This window comes from Ursus maritimus, unplaced genomic scaffold (assembly GCF_017311325.1).
Source record: "Ursus maritimus isolate PB19 unplaced genomic scaffold, ASM1731132v1 scaffold_13, whole genome shotgun sequence".
Classification (NCBI taxonomy): Eukaryota; Metazoa; Chordata; class Mammalia; order Carnivora; family Ursidae; genus Ursus; species Ursus maritimus.
In genome coordinates, this window is record NW_024423675.1 from 20,495,603 (window position 1) to 20,516,990 (window position 21,388).

At 39.9% G+C, this 21,388-nt stretch overlaps 1 protein-coding gene across 1 annotated transcript in view; it reads right to left on the bottom strand.

The window, feature by feature from the left end:
* Nucleotides 1–3,308: 3,308 nt before the first annotated feature.
* The window catches only part of AK9 (adenylate kinase 9), a 119,157-nt gene continuing 101,077 nt past the window's right edge, over nt 3,309–21,388 (bottom strand). Inside the window, exons 31-40 of the mRNA XM_040628105.1 lie at nt 18,196–18,409; nt 16,755–16,956; nt 14,645–14,791; nt 14,322–14,542; nt 10,259–10,455; nt 9,055–9,224; nt 8,750–8,848; nt 5,596–5,698; nt 4,319–4,433; nt 3,309–3,915 (exon numbers count right to left, since the gene is read on the bottom strand). Coding sequence (XP_040484039.1) covers nt 3,713–3,915; nt 4,319–4,433; nt 5,596–5,698; nt 8,750–8,848; nt 9,055–9,224; nt 10,259–10,455; nt 14,322–14,542; nt 14,645–14,791; nt 16,755–16,956; nt 18,196–18,409 — 1,671 coding nt within the window. The 3' untranslated portion in view covers nt 3,309–3,712. The remainder of the gene's footprint in view (nt 3,916–4,318; nt 4,434–5,595; nt 5,699–8,749; nt 8,849–9,054; nt 9,225–10,258; nt 10,456–14,321; nt 14,543–14,644; nt 14,792–16,754; nt 16,957–18,195; nt 18,410–21,388) is intronic.

Sequence of the window (21,388 nt, forward strand, 5' to 3'; positions counted from 1 at the left end):
TAGTGGTATCCTCATAGAATGAATTAGGAAGTATTCCCTCTGCTTCTATCTTCTGAAAGAGATTGTAGAGAAGTGGTATAACTTCTTCCTTAAATGTTTGATAGAATTTACCAGTGAACAATCTGGACCTGGCACTTCCCATTTTGGAAGGTTATTATTTATTATTCAATTTTTAAAAGAGATATAGGCTTATTGAGATTGGCTATTTCTATTTTTTAAATACCATAAAACTATCATAAGGAACAAGGACAAAATCAAAACAGTTTTGGACAAACAAAAATTGAAAGCAATAACCGCCAACAAACCCTTATTATAGGAAGGAAAATAACCCTACAGGGAAAGTCTGAGATGTAAGAAGGAGTGGTGACAGAAAAACAGCAAACATGAGGGAAATCTAAATAAACACTGATTATGAAAAGAAAATGTCTAATTTGGATAATAAATAAACTAGGTCTGAAATATTGACTAAAATAGCATTTCAGATGGCAAGCTGGTGAATAGTATTAAGTGTTTGAAGGATAGAGGTATTGATTATCTTCAGACTAAGTGTGCACATTAAGAGTAGTGATAGCTACTCGCTACTCAATGGATAGAAATAGAGTTTATAACTTTGAAAACTTCAGAGGAGAAATGGAATTAAAAAGTTGTAGTCAATCCAGAAGAAGGAGGGAACAGATAAAAAGGAGGGAGAATATGTTGAAAAGTGAGGTAGGACTAGATTGTGCAAGGTGTTTTATGCTATATTAGCCAGAGTTCTCAAGATAAACAGAACCAATGGGATATATAGAGAGATTTACATTCAGTCAAAGGAATTGGCTCAATGTTTATGGAGGTTGGGAAATCTAAAATCTGCAGTGTCAGCTGACAGGCTTGAGACCCAGAAGAGTTGATAGTGCAAATGAAGTCTGAGGGCAGTCTGCTGGAGAATTGCCCTTACTCAAGGAGGTTGCATTTTTTGTTCTATTCAGGCCTTCAACTAATTAGATAAGGCCCACGCACATTATGGAGGTCAATCTTCTTAGTGTGAGTTTCACTGATTTACATTTGAATCTCATCCAAAAATACCCTCCACGTTGACATATAAAATTAATCACACATATGACAAGGTAAAGATTTTAACTGAAATGAGAAGCCATTGGAAGATTTTAAAAAAGGGATGATGAAATCTGATTTATATATTTAAAGATTGCTCCAGGTGCTAGATGGAAAGTTGATCCTAGAGGAACATGAGCAGAAGAATAGTAGGTGAGAGCAATACAAAAAAAGAGAAGAGCCCAGACCCATGGTATATTTTGGAGGTAATCTTTGACAGGACTTGCTGAGAGACTAGATGTGGGAAGTGAAGGAAAGAATGCAATCCAGGTTCATCCCTAGGTTTGGGACCAAATCAACTGAGTGTACAGCATTACCATGAACCAATCTGGGAGAAAACTGGAGAAAGAGAAGCTGGCTGAATAACAAGTATGGGGTGGGCATATTAAATTTGAGATGTCAGCTAGATAACCAAGTAAAGATATACAGTAGGCACATGTAGATAAGAGTCTGAAGTTCAGAGGTGAAAACAGAACTTGGGATATTAATATTGGAGTTATCAGAGTATAGATTATAAATTCTTATAAGATCACTTACAGAGTGAATATTGATACTGAAGAGGCTATTCAGATTTTTTTCTCTTTTCCCTCCAAATTCAATTTCCACCCTTCTTCCCTATCTTTTGGCCCTGGAAGCTGCAAAGACTTAATCAAAGCCCAGTACCTACCCAGTACCCAGCAGGAAGGAAAGGAGGAGGAAAGAGAGGGTCACAGTTATCTAGCAACTAGAGCTTGGTAGAAGTCCTTTGACATTATAAAGGGCATCAAAAACATCCTTTCAGGCTGTGATGGTTGACTGATAACTGTAGCAGGCAGAAACTATAGTCCACAGCTCATAACTTAAATGTATTTGAGGGGAACAGAAGAGTAATTGACATTGTTCAGTGCCAATAGGGCATCTTTATAGGGACAATACCCCCACTTTATAGAGATTTTACAAGACTAATTCGGTAGTGTTCCAGTTTCTAGGCCCCATATCTCCTGCATTTTGTAGGGGTGATGTGTATCTGTTTACATTTTTATTTCTCACCCTAGACTGAGAGAGGTTCTTGTAAATATATACATACTTGTATAAACTGAGCAGTCTTCAACATGCCTGGCTCACATTTGGTAAATACATATGTTTGTTAATTCCTGGAATGTCTTTCACCCTGTGGTTAGACTCTCAATTCTTATTTTTTCTTTTGTTTAAACATATTTTGTTATGAAAATATATTATACAAAAATATATAGGACAGTCTTCTAGTTTTTAGTTAACATTGTTGAAGTCAACAGTTAACATTGTTGAAGTCAAAGACAACATCGATAAACCTGAAGGACCTTATGCTAAATGAAATAAGCCAGCCAGACAGAGAAAGACAAATACTGCATGGTATCATATACATGTGGAATCTAAAAAATCAAAAAAGTCAAGCTCATAAGAAGCAGAGAGTAAGTAGAATGGTGGTTCCCAAGGGCTGGGCGGTAGGAGAAATGAGAGATATTGGTCAAAAGGTACAAACTTTCAATTATAATATGAATACATTCTGAGGATCTAATGTACAGTATGGTGACTATAGTTGATAATACTGTATTGTATACTTCAATTTTGCTAATAGAGTGTCTCACTACACACAAATAGAGACACAAACAAAGTAACTATGTGAGGCGATGGATGAGTTAATTAACTTGATTGTGGGACATTTTTCACAATGCATACCTGTATCAAAATCACCATGTTGTACGCTTTAAATATATATAATTTAGTCAATTATACCTCATTAAGCTAGAAAAAAAGAACTAAATCCCTCATTTTAGAGATTAAAAAACAAAGGCTCAGAGAAACTGAGACTTACCCAAGATCACACAGTTAGTGTTTGTATTTTTTATTCTTTAAAGAGCCAATCTTGCTATTTCATATTCTACATTCCTTATACTGCTGTTGAAAAATCTATAATATTTTAAAAATCTCATTCAAATGCAATTTATTGAGTTTTCCTCTAACATATATACTTCTGGATAATGTCATATGATAAGACTCCAGATTTCATCATTTGCAAAACTCCAGGTGATTTCTAATTACAAAATAATGTATAAAGCTTGTTTCTTAAATATTTAAAAAAAAGAAAAGAGGAAGCCATTTAGTTATCTCAAATGCATTTATTTTGTTAGGAAAATGATAAAGTGTCTTAGGCTCATGAAGTTTACTAACAACTCTTTTTGTTGAAAGTGTAACCAATGTTTCTATTTTATTTATATCAACGTTAATTTTCTTTCTTGAAGCTTTCTATCATTTACTGAGTAATTTTCTTTAACAGAGGCTGAAAATGTTAAAAAGGAAATTGAACAATAGATTTATTAAGTAAAATAAGTTACCTAAATATTCTAAATGGAATAACTATGTTGTTAAAGTATGAACGTTCAGGCAAGGAGCAATACATTTTTAAATTATGTCAAGACGTATGCTTCTGGAAGAGCACTCCTTCAGGGCTGGCAGAGCTCTGAGTGCATCTGAGGGCTGGCAGCCATGGTGTATCACTCGGAAGGGAAAAAGTATAGCAGAGAGGGCCAAATTTTCAACCTATTTCCTTCTATACCTTTCAGATAACTCTTGATGTCCTCGCTGCAGTTGTCCAAGCAAACTATCCATTAACTGGGTCTATATTTCTAAGAGAGAGAAAGGTCTGTAATTTATGATCAAAGTCAATGGCTCTAAACTGAGGTTCCTTATATTTTCTGGTCATCTTGGCACCTAGGTATGTGATGAGTTCACATCTCTCCATAAACTGCTCCAATTTCTTCTTATACTTCCTTCTTGTATACTCAGAACTTTTGGGATTGAAGGCTGCAGAAAATGTCACAGAACTGAATGTTTTCTGTTAGGTTAGTGAATCATTAAATTGAAAAGAAAGAGAACTATGTGTGTGAGAGAGTTGCACAGCTATAGCTGAGAAGATATACAAACCCCAAGTAAGATTTAGGGATTATTCCATTTTTGATCATAATTGCCTCTATTCACCTTTCTCTATTGCATGGATTATTGAGAGCCGATTGTATTACTCATAGTCTTTGCTTTAAAAACTAGAAACTCAAATCTGATATTTTCATTAAAACATTTGCTATCAACACAGACACACAGACATACACACCAATACAAGCCACTGACTCAACAATCCTATATATTTATCATGTATACTACAAATAATGTTTAATTAGTTCTGAGTAGCATATCATTAAAGAAGACGTACCTTTTAGGTGAAATGCTATATATAGTAGCGCAGATCTCTTTATACTTAAGAAGGGGAATTTGGGCTTTAAGCATCCTGCTGCATTCATTGCTTTAATTAGTGAAGTTGCGATACCCTGCAGGGGGGACAATGTAGATCACATGTATATTTGAGTTTGGCTTCTTTTCTTAGTGGCAAATAGATAAAGAGGCTATTCTTTGGCATTGGGAATGGGGCTTATAAGGTGGTTAGATGACCACTTAACCAACATGGAAAGGAACACAAAGCACTTTGGATTAGGAAAATTGAAAATTACAAATTGACTGAATGTCAGGTGGCTGATAGATACATGGGCCTCATTACACAATTCTTTCTATTTTTACATTTGACATTTTCCGTAACAAAATGTTAAAGATGAAGGGGTCCCTGGGCTTTGAGTTGTCTTGGCCCATTTTCTACTTCCATTGCCAGAACTGGCCAGACTGCCTCTGCTGTCAGGACCCTTGACCACCTGGCGAGGAATTCCAGAGACCACAGCTGTCAATCACTGCTGCAGAGATTCTAGAGCCCTGCGCGGGCAAAGATGTGAGGCCCTCCTGATGAAACGTGGCCTTTATGAGAATACTCCTCTCTGGGTGAGCCTCATCTTGCCTTTTGATATTAAACCAGATTGAAGGCTCACCATCTAGGCAAGTTGAAAAAATGAAGTGGTTAAGAATTTCTGAGAAAGGTATGAAATTGTGCCCTAGGCATTAATTTTATAGAAAAATTTAAAAGAGCTTTAAATCAAATGGTCGATTACTGATAAGTTTTATTATGTTTAAAACATTATAGTTAGATAATTAAAATGTGACTTGAGTAGCATTTGGGGGCATTTGTGCCTAGATTTGGGGCAAAATATGACTTCGGTGGTTCAGTTGTGGTGGTATTGCAACCCAACACTCTTGAGCAGTGAATAAACCTCTCAGAGACTGAAACTGCACCTTTCAAATTTAAAAAGTTTTGCAGACCCTGAAATTCAAAATAAGAATCTAACCACAAGTCAAATGTAAACAATTTCACGACAATTTACTCTCTCTTCACTTGATTGCACATATTTGGAAATCAGCTACAGAAGCAGGGGTTTTTCTCAATTCTTATTTTCACAACCACCCAAAACCAAAATAGTTTCAGAGTGGATTTGCAGCTTAAAATCAGAAAACTCTGCCTTGAATTTCAGTATTACCAAGATAAAAATTATTGTTAAAAAAGAGATCTTTGTACTCTACTAATGTACGTGCACAGTCGTGTCACCGAACCTGTTCCAGATATCCAGGCAAAGGAAGACTCGTGAGATGGATGGGCTCCTTCAATGGGGGCAGTTTGTACGGAAGCTTCTGGCTCCAGTATTTCTCTGGCGACCTAAGAACACAAAGTTCGTCAGGCGGATGCCCACAAACACACTCACTGTGAGTGCACAGGAATGTGGGTGTGTAAGAGACAACGAAGAGATGAAGTTCACCGGCTGATTTTCTCCACGGGAGAGAACGTGACAAGTGAGAGATGGGAGCTGCTAGAGACCTGCGACCCGCAGCTTTGCCTGTCCCCTGTGCTGCTCCCTTGCCTCGCTTGTCTTGTTTTTCACAGCAACGATAGAAGACTTTGTTCTCCTCATCCTCCTGACTCCCACGGAACCCTCGACACAGACGCTCGTCACACAGACAGAAGCCCTTCCGATGGCACGTCCTCAACCGCTCACCACAGACAGAGCCGCGCACTTCCTCTTTCCGTGGGGGAGCTCACCACCCCGGCAGAGCCCTCTCCACCCTCTGCACCCTCTCCTCCCTCTCCTCCCTCTCCACCCTCTCCTCCGGACTCTGGATCCCCCTCCTGCCAGCTTGTCTAGAGTAATTTCTCTCTCTCTCCCCTTTGGCATTTCCTTCTTTATGGGATTCTCCCCATTCATCTGCATTTAAACATGCTCCCATCTTCCTCATTGGAAAAAAAAAAAAAGGAAAAAGAAAAACCACCTTCACCCCTGCCATCCTACATCACTTCCAGCAACCAGTGTCTTTTCTTCCGAAACTTATTCGGATCGTGAGCTTTAGTAGAGATCACAAGCTATTGCACAAATTCCAGCCAATCTGATCCACATAGTACTTTTAGAAGTTTAAATCAGTCATGAACATTAAAAAAAAAAACCAGAACAATTTGGTTTAAAAAGAAAAAGAGGGGCGCCTGGGTGGCTCAGTCGTTAAAACGTCCACCTTCGGGCTCAGGTCACAATCCCAGAGTCCTGGGATCGAGCCCCACATCGGGCTCCCTGCTCTGGGAGCCTGCTTCTTCCTGTCCCACCCCTCCTACTTGTGTTCCCTCTCTCGCTGGCTGTCTCTCTGTCAAATAAATAAATAAATAAAATCTTAAAAAAAAAAAAAAAAGAAAGAAACCCGGTTTCCAACTTGTGGTGAAACAGAAACGTGCAGCAGTAGGTAAGTAGCCACCCTTCTCCTCACTTGGGGCCTGTCAGCTGGCCGGTCTGCGGCCGACCCCACCGCGTCCTGGGCTCTCACACCCAGCCTGCCCCCCGCAGGCACTTCACCCTCTCGCTGCTGTAGGTAACCTCTGTGTGCATCGCCTCTGGACTCGGCAAGGTCTTCATTTCCTCACCTCGCACCCACAGTGTGACACGTATAGTTGCCTTCCACTCACCTCACTCTACTGAAACCAGTCTTGCCCTGTCACCGATGACCTGTTACAACCAAAATCTGACACGCTTCTTAGCTCTTCACTTGCTTGACCTCAAACTGCGTTTAAACTTGTTGGCCACCCCCCCACCCCCCCACCCCCGCCTCCAGCTCTCCAAGACTTTCTCTCTTCCCTCCTCCCCAGAGCCTCCCTGACCTGCCTCTCCTTCGCCTCTCTGTAGGTTCTTCTTTATCATTCTCTTTGCAAACTCTTCTCACGTTTGTGAGGAGCCCACTGTTTTTCCCACACTAGTCTTCATGGGTGACCTCATGCTGTATTATTTTGGACAGGATCATTCTAACAGCCTTAGCACTGGTATTCCTGCCTTCAGTCCATTATCAACACTCCAATGATGGTCTCTCTCCAAAGCAAATTTGAATGTAATACTCAAAACCTCGTGCAGAGGCTTTTTAAAAAAAAAATCCTGGATAAAGGAATTTATTATCATTATAAACTATGTAATGACTATGGAAATTACAGTGATAATGTGGGAGAAATTTTAGTTACAACGTAAGCATGTCATTTGTTGGGTTCTAAAGTATTCCAAAGGTGTTTTGATATATTCCCATTTGGGGTTAACAGTCTACTTTCTGATCAGACACCACGCAAGGGTTACACGTTTCTCACCAACAGTCTTCTGGTGGTATGTAAATACGACTGGTCTCCTTTTTCTCTTAAGCTTAATGTGATACTTCTGGCTTCACTCACTGGCTTTCTAGCAGCCTCCCATTGTTAGCCTTGCCACATGGTCAGCCTTCTGTTTGGTAGGGTTTATAAATCCTAAAAGTTCTAGTTCAGAAACAGCTCTAATAAACCGAGCATGGGTAATTTCATTCCTTTCTTCTGAGGTTATGGAATTTGCATCCATCTTTTCAGCAGCTGTCACAACTGTTGTAAAAGCCTCTGATCAGTCCACAAGGTTGATTAGCCTGCGACACTCTAGGTGCAGTTTATATGCTGAGCAGATGTCTGGGGCGACATTGGGAATGCAACCTTCTTGCCTTTTCAGTGCTTCATTCTTGAGATAATAATAAGGATTGCTGAGTGCAGTGAGGAGGACGATTCTTGGAGCAGCGGTCAGGTGTTCACGCAGGGTGTGGGTAGCACTGAAGTACACCACCTCGTGCAGAGGCTGTGTTAATGTAGCCATACTGCCTTTTGGGTCAAGTTCAAATAATTTATAGTGATTTTATCTGACCTTCACCCTCTGGCCCTGCTCACCATCTCTAGCCTCACCTCTCAATCCTTTTCCTTTTCTCTACATCCTGTCTAGCCATGCTGAATTTCTTGCAGCCCTGTGATTCCCCGGGGCCAGGTTTGTTTGTAGGTCTCTCTGCTTGAAACCTGTCCCTCTTTTCTTTCATCTACCCAATTCTCACTCCTCATTCAGGCTTTACCCCAACAGACAATTCAGTTAGACTTTTGGGCTATACATTACCAGAACTCATGGCATTTCCCCACCCTAAGTGCCATCACGTTCTGTTGTTAACAGATATGTAAAGTCTAACTTACCTCAGAGCTTCAGGCTTTGGGACAGCATGAACCAGTTCTTAGTCATCATCATACACGTATGTATATATGTGCATGTATGTGTGTATGTATGCACGTGTGTGTCTATACACACAAATAGATTTATGCATGTACACACACACACGCACACACACACCCCAGCATGGTGCACTGAACACAGAAGGTATTCAATACTGGTAACTTAGTGAATGGTCTCACCTCAAAAATTTCTCAAGTTTTTCTCTAGTCTCACAAATATATATACGATCACGATATTCTAAAGCAAATTTAATGTTCCCAGGTACAAGGGCCTCATATCTGAAAGACAAGAAAAAAAAGATTGTATAATTAACATGCAATACTCTATAAATAAAATGTCAAAAATGTTTCATTTTCTACCTATGTAACTCAAGGAAGAGATGGAACATTTTTCAGTAAAATAACAGTGACCTTTTGACTCAAATGTTTTAAGATTGTGATAGGAACTGCCTATTCTGAGTCCTCCCCTGAGGGCAAGCACCTGCCTGTGGTTTCCGTCCTGATAGGTCACTGGACAGTAGCCCTGGAGCTCTGCACACTTGGGGAATCGGCTCTTCAGCTCTGACAGCGTCAGCCTTTTGGGGATCATGTCGGCAGGTGGTAGTGGATGAGGTGCTAATGGAGGCACATACAATTCTGGGTTCTCCAAAAATTTCTGCAGGAAATGAATACAGCAATAAGACCATGTAAAACAGGAGTACTCTGCCAGTCAAACCCCCCCAGGGGCTGTCCTTCACTCTGCGGTAGCTCCTTCCCTGGCTGGAAGTTCCTGATGGCAGGGCTCCCAAGTGATGACATCCAAGGTCTCTCTCCTGATCTCTCTCACGGTTCACTCCCTCCCTAATTCGCACAGAAAATCTTTTATTGAGCTCGTGCTGTGTGCCAGCACATCACTTGCTGGCCTGTGTCCCGCTTCTGCAGCAGAATGAACTAGCTGGGGGCTGTTTGGCAGGTGAGCCAGCTCTCCAGCCTCAGTTAGCACTCTGCAAAATGGGGGGGGGGGAGCAGAGCGGAGGCGTGATCTCTCATGTCACTTCCGGTTTTAAAATTCTGTGATGGCCATTTACATACGCAGGAAGAAATAAATGTCTCCTTAATAAAGTGATAAAAAAAATACTACCTCTTTAGAGGAGAGTAAAATGCTCAGAGGCATCTGATTTTCAGCTACCAACCTTTATCTTCACAAATTATAGACATAATATTAGAACAGATTTGTATTCTGTTGTATTGAACAGAAATACAGTATACAGATATACAGAGAACCCTAGTGACGAAAACATTTGAAAGCACAGGAGAGACATAGGTGAGGTCTTGCTTCCTTTCTACTGACCGCGACTTCCCTGCTGCACTGTAGGAGCTTAATCCCCTGGAGGCCCCGCTGCGGCTGAGTCCTGATGCTCAGCATCCGCCCCATTGGTGGGAATCGCCATTGGGTTTCCCCGCCTGTTAAGCTGAGGGCCTATCACTGACTCTGAACCTCCACTGTATGCCAAAATATATCTGGGGGTGCAGTCTCAGGACTGGCCTCTGAGTTGCCTCATTGATTCTAATGTCGTTCATTCCAATAATGGGGCTCCTGGTCCCCAGGTCCTGGGTGTTCCCAGCTTCACCCACCTCTTCCTATCTGATGAATTCTGAGACAGGCATTTTCTTTCTCTAGTAAATATGTGGAGTTAGGAACAAACTTACATTCAGATTTTCCTGAGAACTCATTTTATAATAGTGCCCTCTGAACTCTGCTGCAAATTCCAATGAGTCAGTTATAGAGCAATCAACTAGTTCATGTGATTCTGCCAGACTGATAGGGCAGAACTGTCCAAATTCGCCCAGGCGAGAAATCAGTTCTTGAGGTGTGATACATAACTTGTCGATGCAGGCAGCTTTTCCTATTAGTAACAGATTAACTACTATTATATACATATTTTTTTTCATAGAAAACACAGTGATTTTAGAAATTAAAATGATTTCAATTACACACACATGATACAAATGCATATACATTGTAAAATTCCAAACAACAGAGTAAAAATAAAAGTTTCTCTTCACACTTCATCCTGTCAATTCAGCATCCCTCCTGAGAGTAATTACTATTGATTTGTATCTTTTTCAGACTTTTTTCTATACACTTGCATATACACATTTATTTTTTGCACATAGCATGCTTATGCCACTATGCTGTAAACATAATTCTGCAACTTGCTTTTATCAGTTAGTTATGGTCTTTGACTTCTTTCCATATCAGTTTACTTGGCCATTTACCTGTTGATGAATGTTTTGATTGTTTTCAATTCTTACCTATTATAAATTATATATATGTTGTAAACCATGTGTGTGTGTGTGTGTGTGTGTGTATACGTATATGCATGTCTGCATACCCACTTAGACACACACATATAAATTTGCTACATATTTTAAATTTTTCTATGGGGTAGATTTCAAGAAGTGCAGATAGTTTGTTGACATGATGTTACTGTGCCGAGATGGCACAGGAGAAGGGAAGAAATGTTTTTCCAAAAGTGACTAGGTTTACCCGAAAGAGTCTGTTTTAAAAAGGAAGAGCCCTTTGGTGAACAGGTTTGAGAGTTTTCTCCCTGATACGGCACTGGAATGGGGATTCCAAAGTTATAAGAGATGTTACAGAAAATGAAAATTTTTTCCATACATCTTAATTATAATGAGTAAATTTTGACCCTTAATATATTTTGTTAATGGTCCCTCTCACTAGTGATGTTTTGTCTTTTAAAAATCATTATTATGCCTAGGAAGGTCTTAAATTAACTATACAGTTATGAATCATAAATCATAGCTTGTTATGTGACAATGTAAACATATAAAATTGATTCTTAGGATTGGAGCGATGGTCTACAAGCCAAAGAATACAGAGGATTGCTGGCAACACTGGAAGCTAAGAGAAAGACATGGAACAGATTCTCCCCTAGAGCCTTCAGAGAGAATATGGCCCTGGTAACACCTTGATTTTGAGCTTCTAGCCTCCAGAACTGTGAGAGAATTAATTTCTGTTGTTTAAGCCACCCAGTTTATGGTACTTTGTCCTAGCAGGCTTAGGAAACTAAAACAATGACGCAAGACCGTGACTTCTGTCTTGTTAGCACTCTTTCTTGCCTTCTCAGCTTGTTCACTTGATAAAACAAAGGTGCCATGTTGGAAAGGTCTATATGGGAAGGAACTGAAGGTGGTCTGTGGCCAACAGCCAGCAAGAACCTGATGTTCTCAATCCAACAACCCTGAAGGAATGAAATCTTGTCAACAATACATGAATGAGTGTGGTGGTGGATTCTTTCCCACTTGGGCCTTCAGGCAAGACAATAATCCTAGACAGTACCTTGATTAGGATTGTGAGAGTTCCTAAAGCGAGAATCCAGTTAAAGTGTGACTGGATTCCTGACCCACAGAAATTGTGTGTGTGTGTGTGTGTGTGTGTGTGTGTGTGTGTGAAGCTGCTAAGTTTTGAAATAATTTGTTATGCAGCATAAACTAATATGCTATTCTACCTGTTGTTTATGACACAGATGAAAAAGGTAAGAAGCCCTAATATTCCTTCCCTGCAAAGAATATTACACTACTATCATACTATAGTGCCATAATATTATTCTAAGGTGTTATAATGTACAGTACTATGGTGTAATAATATGTTTTATTATTAAAGTATATAGTATTATATAGTGCTATAATATTATCCTATACGGCAGTACAGTATTACAATCCTAGATGCTCTTTAGCTCAGACATGCTGACCTCACCAATCCTGACAGGTTTAGTGTCAGGGTAATTTAGAATCACACGACTTCAAGTCCTAAAAGATACTCGAATATCTCTTCTTTTGTATTCTTGATGACATCTGGCAGTTTCCATATATCTTAATCTGGGGAATGTGAAAGAATGAGGAGGAATCTCTTTAATCTTCGAGCCCTGACCTTGCTCCATCTCATTAGTCACAGTAAACTTTGGCCCCCTGATAGGAGAGGATCATTTGACTAGCATACAAGGAAATGTGGACTGAAAAAAAAAAGTCAAAACTAAATTTAAACAATCAGGTGCAGGTTAGATTATTAGGTGAAAGTTGAAGCAGAAGATCAATAAAGGTCGACTTCAATTAGGTTAAACTATTCAAGGCAGAGGCAAGTATAGATGGAATAATGAAGTGGATACTGTGGCACCTCATCCGGATCCCTCTTCAGGGCCGATGCAGCCATCCCCCCAGATGCTGGGAGCATCAGTGCTGATGGGTCTCAGGTGCACTGGGAATTGCCCATCTGTCACAGGTTAACCCTCTCCCAGAGTGACCTGTGGTCAATGGCAGGCCAATGGAGGGATACAGAGCCCGGCTCCTCCCCTCAACTGGGAAATTCTGAAGGTCCATCCTAGCTCTAGGGCTTCCCTATCGGGGCTGCGGAGACTTTCGTTTCCACCACATAGCAGGTTAGTTTTTCCTTCTGTCCAACTCTATTGTCCTCACTCCCCACAGGTATATCTCCTGATTAACATACAGGAAGCCCAGTGAGTTTAAATTTCAGGTTAACAATGAAGAGTTTTTGGTATAAGTATGCCCCATGCAATAATTGGGACGTACTTACACTAAAAACGTATTTGTTATTTATCTGAAATTCAAATTTAACTGGGCATCCTGTATTTTGGGCTGCTAAATCTGGTAACTCAAATCCTGAGAATACTTTCTGATAAAGCTTCTGCAGACAACTTTTAATCTTGTTTAATCTTGAGTCTGTTTCCAAGGAACTCAGTCTAAGGTAGGGAGGGTAAAATAGGGTAACAGAAAGATGAATGAAGCACAAGTTTTGCTCTCAAAGTCTGTGGTGGAGTGTGTTACAAGTGTGATGCTTTCCAAAACTTATTGCGAGTAGGTTTCTAAAAACCCAATTCTTTCTTCCCCTGTACTCGTCATGCCTTGCAATCCTCAGGTGAAAACAAATTCCCAGTCTGCAGACAAACAGGAACCAGAGATACTGGTTATGCCCAAATACGGAAGCTAATCAAGATTGAATGATGCAGAATCCTCACTGCATTCTTCCTTGTATAAGAGTCTCTTAGTCACATTGCTCTCATACCCCATTATATCTTCTCTGTAGTCCCATAGTGAAATGAAGTCACTAACCAGATGTCCGTGAGACCCCCACAGCTAAATTCTTTAGAGTCATCACTCTATTTAGAGATGTCACATAATGATAACTTCCCTTCTATTTTATGTATTTTTAGAGAAAAGTCAAGAAACTTACAGGAATATATAATCAAATGTTTTCTTTCATGGATTCCAAATATATATTAAAAGACATTTTATGCTCAAGTTTAATTTTTTATAGATTCAGCACTTTTGTAATACCATAATGAATATAAATATCAAAAATAATTTTAATTCTAGATTCATAAACAAACAAGTGTCATCCCACAGCCCACTACTCTCACATAACTAGCATTCTTAAAACGTAGTTCTCACATGGCATTCCAAACACTATAAACTCTTCTAGTGAGAGGCTATGCATTATTTTTATGTGCTAGGTTCACACAGGAACTCAGTAAATGATAGCTTGAGTAGTGGCAGTCATTCAAGAGAACAGTATACATGCCCACAATAATTGGATAGTACCATATACTTAAAAGACTGATTAAGATTGTGGGAACAAATGTTCACATTGAATGAATTATGGTAATATGAGTCAGGCATGTGTAGACTTTCAATTAATATTTTATTCTATTTTAACAATTTAATGTTTTCTTACCTGCGCTTATTCTTTCCAGGTATATCTGCATATATTTATTCACCATTTGAACTTTCTTAATGACTTCATTCCATACCCACCATTTGCTGTGAAATCCATGAATCACATACCAGTTCTGATGCTGTTCTTGATAATATTTCCTAATCTCATCAATATTTTTGCGGTATTTTGAGTTTTTGACAGCTATAATCTGTGTGCTATTGTGCAGTGGATAAGGCAAACTAAGAGAGAAACAGAATGAATGGAAAAAGCTATTAAATATATACTTTTTTCTGGATGACTAAAGTTTATTCCTTTATCATTGCTTTCATCACATACATTACCTTTGTTCCTTTTTTTTTTCCAGGAACAGTCTTTTGAAAATCTCCTTGGAAGGCACATCCAATTCAAAGATGACCATGGGGATGATTGACCTAGCTTCCAAGAGACTCATCTGGTATTTAGTTACAGGGTAGCCATCGATGACAACACTAATAAGGAGAAACATGAAAATAATTCTAGATTTTTTTTCCGCTCATATCTTCCTTCCTGTCTTCCAGAGCCAGCCTATTTCTTTAGGAAGAGCCTCTTGCTCTTTCTTTTGTAACTTGACTTACCTTCTTTGCACTTTGCCCTCTTTATCTCTATATTTTTAACCTCGGTCAGCCCAAGAGCCAGATGCAGGGCAGCATACAAACAGACACAGCTCTGAATTCATACACTTACCATCACAGGGCTAGGCTTTGGCAGAACTCAAGAGGTAACACGCATAATACCTTGAACATTGTGTTATTCAATTGGTGCTATTATTGTAAGCGTGAAACAGTGTCAGGAATACAGGTTTCAGAGGCAGACAGACTTAGATTTGAGACCTAGTTCAACCTCTCTGAGTCTCAGTTTTCAGTAAAATAGGGGAAATGATACTTAACCCTGAGCATTGTCTTAAAAACTTACAGATCTGGTATGTAAAGCAACTAGAATAGGTCCTGGCACAATGAATAGTATCTTAGTAAGAGATTAAGCAAATATGGGAAAACAATTGTGCTCTAAGCTTGCTTTTATAGTAAAGTTCTGTGGGAAGGCTCGGGGGTGGTGGTGGTGGGAAGAGAGATGGGGAGTTAGAGGAGCCCTGTGATATCTGGGAGAGAATCATTCCATCAGAACCCATCATGCTTCTGAGCAGAAATGACAGAGAATTTACGTTAGTCCAACAGTCTTGGACTGTTGGAGATAATGGGAGTGTAACCATCAAACTGAGGGGAGGAATAAAGGGTGTCCACACATTCTGAGAGCAGTGGCCCCCAAAGTCAGGAAGCTCCCTCTGAGGTGGGAGCAAGCTGGGCCTGCTCGCTGATGGTCATCAGGAAGGGCTGGTTTAGAGGAAGCCACAGGATCCCCTTACTCAGTGCTCTCCAGCCAAGTCTCTAGGCACTCCATGGCAGAGAGGACCGTAAGTTAACGCAGCCAGGCAAACCTAATAGAGAATCTTATGGGAGTGCCATGGTTGTGTTTTGGGGTTTTCAAAATAGAGAGTAGTTCAATTTCTTTGCTTGTGAAAGGTCGCTTGAGTGGCCCTCAAGATTAGAAAAATTCAGGATGACTGGCCAGTCACTGTCCTGGTATTAAGGTGAAATAAACCCCTTTTGACTCCGGGTTGTCTTCACAGAGATCCCTTGTGTGCAACGCTGAATGCCAGGGAGGAGGGAACTCAATTTGTGAGTCCCAGGGCCTTGTCTGGGGGAAAATCTGACACCCCAGAATCTGCTCTTCCTAACTTAAATTAGGAGAACTGTCCGAAGTCTTGATTAAAGACCAGTAGCAAGGAAGGGCTGAAAGGCTCTTAATGCAATACAACCTTGAGTAAATCAGTGGGATTCTAGGTCAGTGACCTGGGCTTAAGAGCAGGGCATTAGGCTGCACTGGCTTTTACAACACCCAGTTGTAAAAGGTGAGTAATGGTTGAGTAGAGGATTGTAAACCGAAGGGAAAGCTCAAGCATGGGGCCCTCAGGTCCAAATATAGCACTAAGGGAGGGGCACTGCTACCTGTGCAGAGAGCTGGGCCAGTGAGAGACATCTCCCTTAGACCAATACCTTCTAGGCGACGGGGATGGCCACTCCTTCATCATTCCACGGAGCAGTGAGAAGGTCTACCAGACTGTGGAAGTCACACTGGCCTTCTTTGTTGGCAATGTAAGCCCAGAGACTTTTGGACAACAAAGGGGTTGCTGCAATGAGTGAAGTGGCCAGCTTGCTATTCTGCCATATATGTGTTCAAGCCAAGTTTTAGCTGACAGAAAATTAAAATATATAACCATGTAGGTGCCTAAGGTTTGAGAAGTAGATCACACCCTTTACAAGAGCTTTAAACCTTGTTTAAGGTAAGTGTTTTAAATTCTGTCAGTAATTCTTTAAAGAATTCTTTAACTCCCTCCCCACCCCCACACCCACTTACCCTGCAGTATTACATATACTTTCCATCAGACAGATTTCTAAGGCTTGAATAGCCAGTTCATCAGGTGCTGTCATTCCTTTATGAAGATGCCAATTTAACATGAGGGCCAGCTCTGTATCTGGTTGGCTGTTTAATATGTAACGCAAAGCTTCTCCTATTGACAAACGCTTTAAGCCATATTCACTTGAAATTTTTTGGGCAACTGAAAAACATTAAAATTTTAAACTTATTCCATTTCACAAAGTCATTAATTAACCTTATTTCTAATTTCTGGCTAACTGACATAAAGACTTCACCAAGAACTATTAGAACTGATAGGGGCGCCTGGGTGGCGCAGTCGTTAAGCATCAGCCTTCGGCTCAGGGCGTGATCCCGGCGTTCTGGGATCGAGCCCCACATCAGGCTCCTCCCTCTGCTAGGAGCCTGCTTCTTCCTCTCCCACTCGCCCTGCTTGTGTTCCCTCTCTCGCTGGCTGTATCCGTCAAATAAATAAATAAAATCTTTAAAAAAAAAGAAAAAGAACTATTAGAACTGATAAATGAATTCAGTAAGGTTGCAGGATACAAAATCAATGTATAGAAATCTGCTTTATTTCTATACACTAATATTGAAGCAGCAGAAAGAGAAATTAAGAAAATGTGAGCTATCACCTCACACCAGTCAGAATGGTTAAAATAAACACAAGAAACAACACGTGTTGGCAAAGATGTGGAGAAATAGGAACCCTCGTGCTGTTGGTGGGAATGCAAACTGGTGCAGCCACTGTGGAAGACAGTATTAAAAATTAAAAATAGAACTACCCATGATCCAGGAATTGCACTCCTGGGTCTTTATCCCAAAAATACAAAAACTCTAATTCAAAGGGATACACGCACCTCTATGTTTATTGCAGCATTATTTACAATAGCCATGTTATGGAAGCAGCCTAAATATTCATTGATAGATGAATGGATACACTTGATCTTAGCCAAAAGGCTGAGAAGCAACTGATAGATGAATGGATAAAGAAGACACACACAATGGAATATTACTCAGTCATAAAAAGGGGCAACATCTTGCCATTTGCAACAACGTGGATGGATCTACAGAGTATAATGCTAAGCAAAATAAGCCAGTCAGAAAAAGACAAATACTATATGATTTCACTCATATGTGGAATTTAAGAAACAAACAAACAAAAGAAAAAAGAAAAAAAGAGACAAACCAAAAACCAGACTCTTAACTATAGAGAACAGATGGTTTCCAGAGGAAAGGTGGGTGGGGGACGGGTGAGATAGGTGAAGGAGACTAAAAGTACACTTATCTTGATGGGCCCTGAGTAGTACATGGAATTGTTGAATCACTGTATCATACAGCTGAAGTGAATATAATACTGTATGATAACTACACTGGGATTAAAAAAAAAAAAAAAAGAACAACAAAGGCAAACACACACCCTTACCTGTAGTTTTCCCAGACTTTGGAGGCCCCAGAATTATAATCCTAATGGGCACAGTAGGCTTAGGTTTGGGTTGGCGGATATATTTGATTGGGTTCTTCATAAATTTTTCTTTAGTTTCCTTACTAGATAAAAAATAAATATACTGACGATGGATTACAGCATGGACTGGATTCTCTGAAGTTTCAATTGGTTTGATTGTCTCTCCTTCACTTAGCTGCAATATATACACAATTGAATTCATAGGTTTAAGTTATTCGGCATTTCCCCCAAATACATTTGAACAAATTTATAAAATAAGAAAATCTGTCTTACAATACATAAGAAAACTAATTATAGCCAATGTAAAAAGAACAAACTATTTTATACCCACATGCAATTGATGAAATCTTAACTAGCTTTCAGTTTATGACAATTATAGTTCTCTTACTTCCTTTATAATGTATTTAATGTATGTTTTTGCCAACAAGTGTAAGGTTGTTTACATATATTCGTGGGCCAATTTATCCTCACAAACAGGCCCATTCCTAAGGTGGTGTTAATGGATGGAAATGTGTTCTCCCCATTTCATAGGTTGAAGCCCTAATCCCCAAAGTGACTATATTTGGAGATAGGGCCTCTAAGGAGGAAATTAAGGTTGAGATCATAAGAGTGGGGCCCTATCCAATAAGACTGGTGTCCTTATATGAAGAGGAAGAGACACCAGGAGTGTGAAAGCACAGAAGAAATGTCATGTGCGGACAAGGTGATCATCTGCAAGCCAGGAAGAGAGGTCTCACCAGAAACCTGTCCTGTCCCTGATGGCACCTAGATTTTGGATTACCAGCCTTAGAACTGTGAGAAAATAAATTTCTGTTGTTTGAGCCACCATGTCTGGTACTTTGTTATGGCGGCCTGAGTAGACAAATATAGGCGGGGTCCTGGGTTATCTTTAGGGGCATACTGGTAGGACAAATCCCACAGGCTTCTCACCCACATTTTATATAGGCAAAATCCCACTCACATAAACATCAAGAGCAGTCACAAAAGGGAAAAATACCTAAAAGGCTGCTTAAGGTATAGGTTGAAATGGAGTGGGAGGAATAGTCCTACGCATGTGCATTAGGTCAAGATGAGAACTGGGTAATTAATTGACGTTAGGTTTGGATATATTTTTTTAGAGCCTCAGATGGCCAAGTATCAGCCCAACCTGACAAAGTAGGTGTGAAGCAGTACAGCTCCTTTACCAGAGCTACACCAAGACAGTTGTCAACATTAACATTTTTGGGCTGGAGTAAATGCCAGGTATAAGAGGAAACTCCAGGATGGCGTGGGAATGCCTGCTGTATGTCTTATATTTGGTAATTTAAAAAAAGCTGAAAGTCTAATGATTCCACTTCAAATTCCCAAATTTAGAGTCCTTTCAGTAGTTTCTGCTATTGCTCAAAATACCTAGCACGTATCCTTTCTCCTCTGTAGGTCAGACTATGCATAGTATCATCAAATCAGAAATATCAAACTGTCATGTACCCAGGGGCACCTGGGTGGCTCAGTTAGTTTAGGGGCTGCCTTCAGCTCAGGTCATGATCTAAGGGTCCTGGGATCGAGTCCCATACTGGGCTCCCCCCTGAGTGGGGATGGGGGTGGGGGGGTGGGTCTGCTTCTCCCTCTCTCTGCCCTTCCCCACCGCTCATGCTCTCTCTCCCTCTCAAATAAATAAAATCCTTTTTAAAAAAACTGTCATGCACCCAGGGAGATTCCCAAACGGTTCTGAAAAATGCTTATTTAAATGTTTAAACCCTTCCTGTGACCATGCATTCCTTTCTCCACAAGGCATTTTTGTATAGTCCTAATTATGTTTCGACCCTATTTCTCCCTAAATAGGGTTCTGACTTTGCTTCTTCCCCTTTCTTTCTCATCTCAGAGAGAAGGGCATGACTATCTTTCAAAAGCTTTCTAGGTGATTCTAGTACACGCTTAACTCTATCCAATTCTCTATGGAGGGCACTGTCATATGTCTCTATATTCCAGCACGGTATTTGAAAAGGTTTCTCTTGACATCCTATGGCTAAGATAAAGAAGATGGCACAATTAAGTAGAACTGAAATGGATCGTGTCAATATCAACCAAGAAGGAGGTTTCAAGTAAATGCGCATGGCTGCATTTTGGATCCTATCTTCTGAAATACTTTTTATCAGTGACCAATAATAGTAATACATATTAATAACAACTATAAATTTTATTGAGCACTTACAAAAAGCCAAACACTGTTGTAAGCACTTTACAATAATTAACTCATTTAATCACTGTAATAATATTGTAAGGTAGGGACTATTCTTATTTCCATTATGCAAATGGAAATGACTCAGTGAGGTTAAGTAATTTGTCCAAGGTTGTTCATTTAATAAGTAGCGGGTTTTGAACTCCGGCAGTCTGGCTTCAGAGGCCATTATCTTCTCCACTGGGCTACATCACTGACGGAAATAAAAAGGTACACGGGTTGAATGAGCAGGTCACTATCACATGACATTTTTAATTGTCTTTATAACACTTAGTGTTACCTCTCAAGAACATATTTGTTTATTTACTTATTTATTGTCTATCCTCCCTTCCCAATCCAACTAGAATATAAGCTGGAAGACAAAAGAAACCTGTCTGTTTTGTTCACTACTCTTTCCCAGGGACTAGAACAGTGGCTGACATATTCTTGGTTGAGATTCGTTGAAAATCATCCCACATTTGAGGTCACTGAATTCCAACTGGATTAAATCTGTTTGTCCACACTGCATACAAATATGGTACTTAGAAAGGCTTGTTATGGACATCAGTGTCACATTTTGTATCGTGCCTCACGCTTTCCAAAGGACTTTATACTCTTGTATTTGATCACAGTGGCCTGGTGACATTATTCTTTCATCTTAAAGGTAAGGAACCAGGCAGGATCTTAGTACAGAACTAGGTCTAAGTACAGGGTCTGAGACCCTGGGTCCATTAAAGGATCAAAGAGATTAAATGACTTGCCTAAAATTAGGTGGCAAATTAGTACCAGAGCTCAGCCCTTTAGATGTGTAGCTTGAAAATATTTCCACTACCCATCTTCAGCTACAAAGTTAAAACCAAGTTGGAATTGTGTTATCTCTACAGAAGTAGATGAAAGAAATTAAACCCTTTGATTACCTATTATACTTCAAAAAGATAAAACAATCACATATTTTTA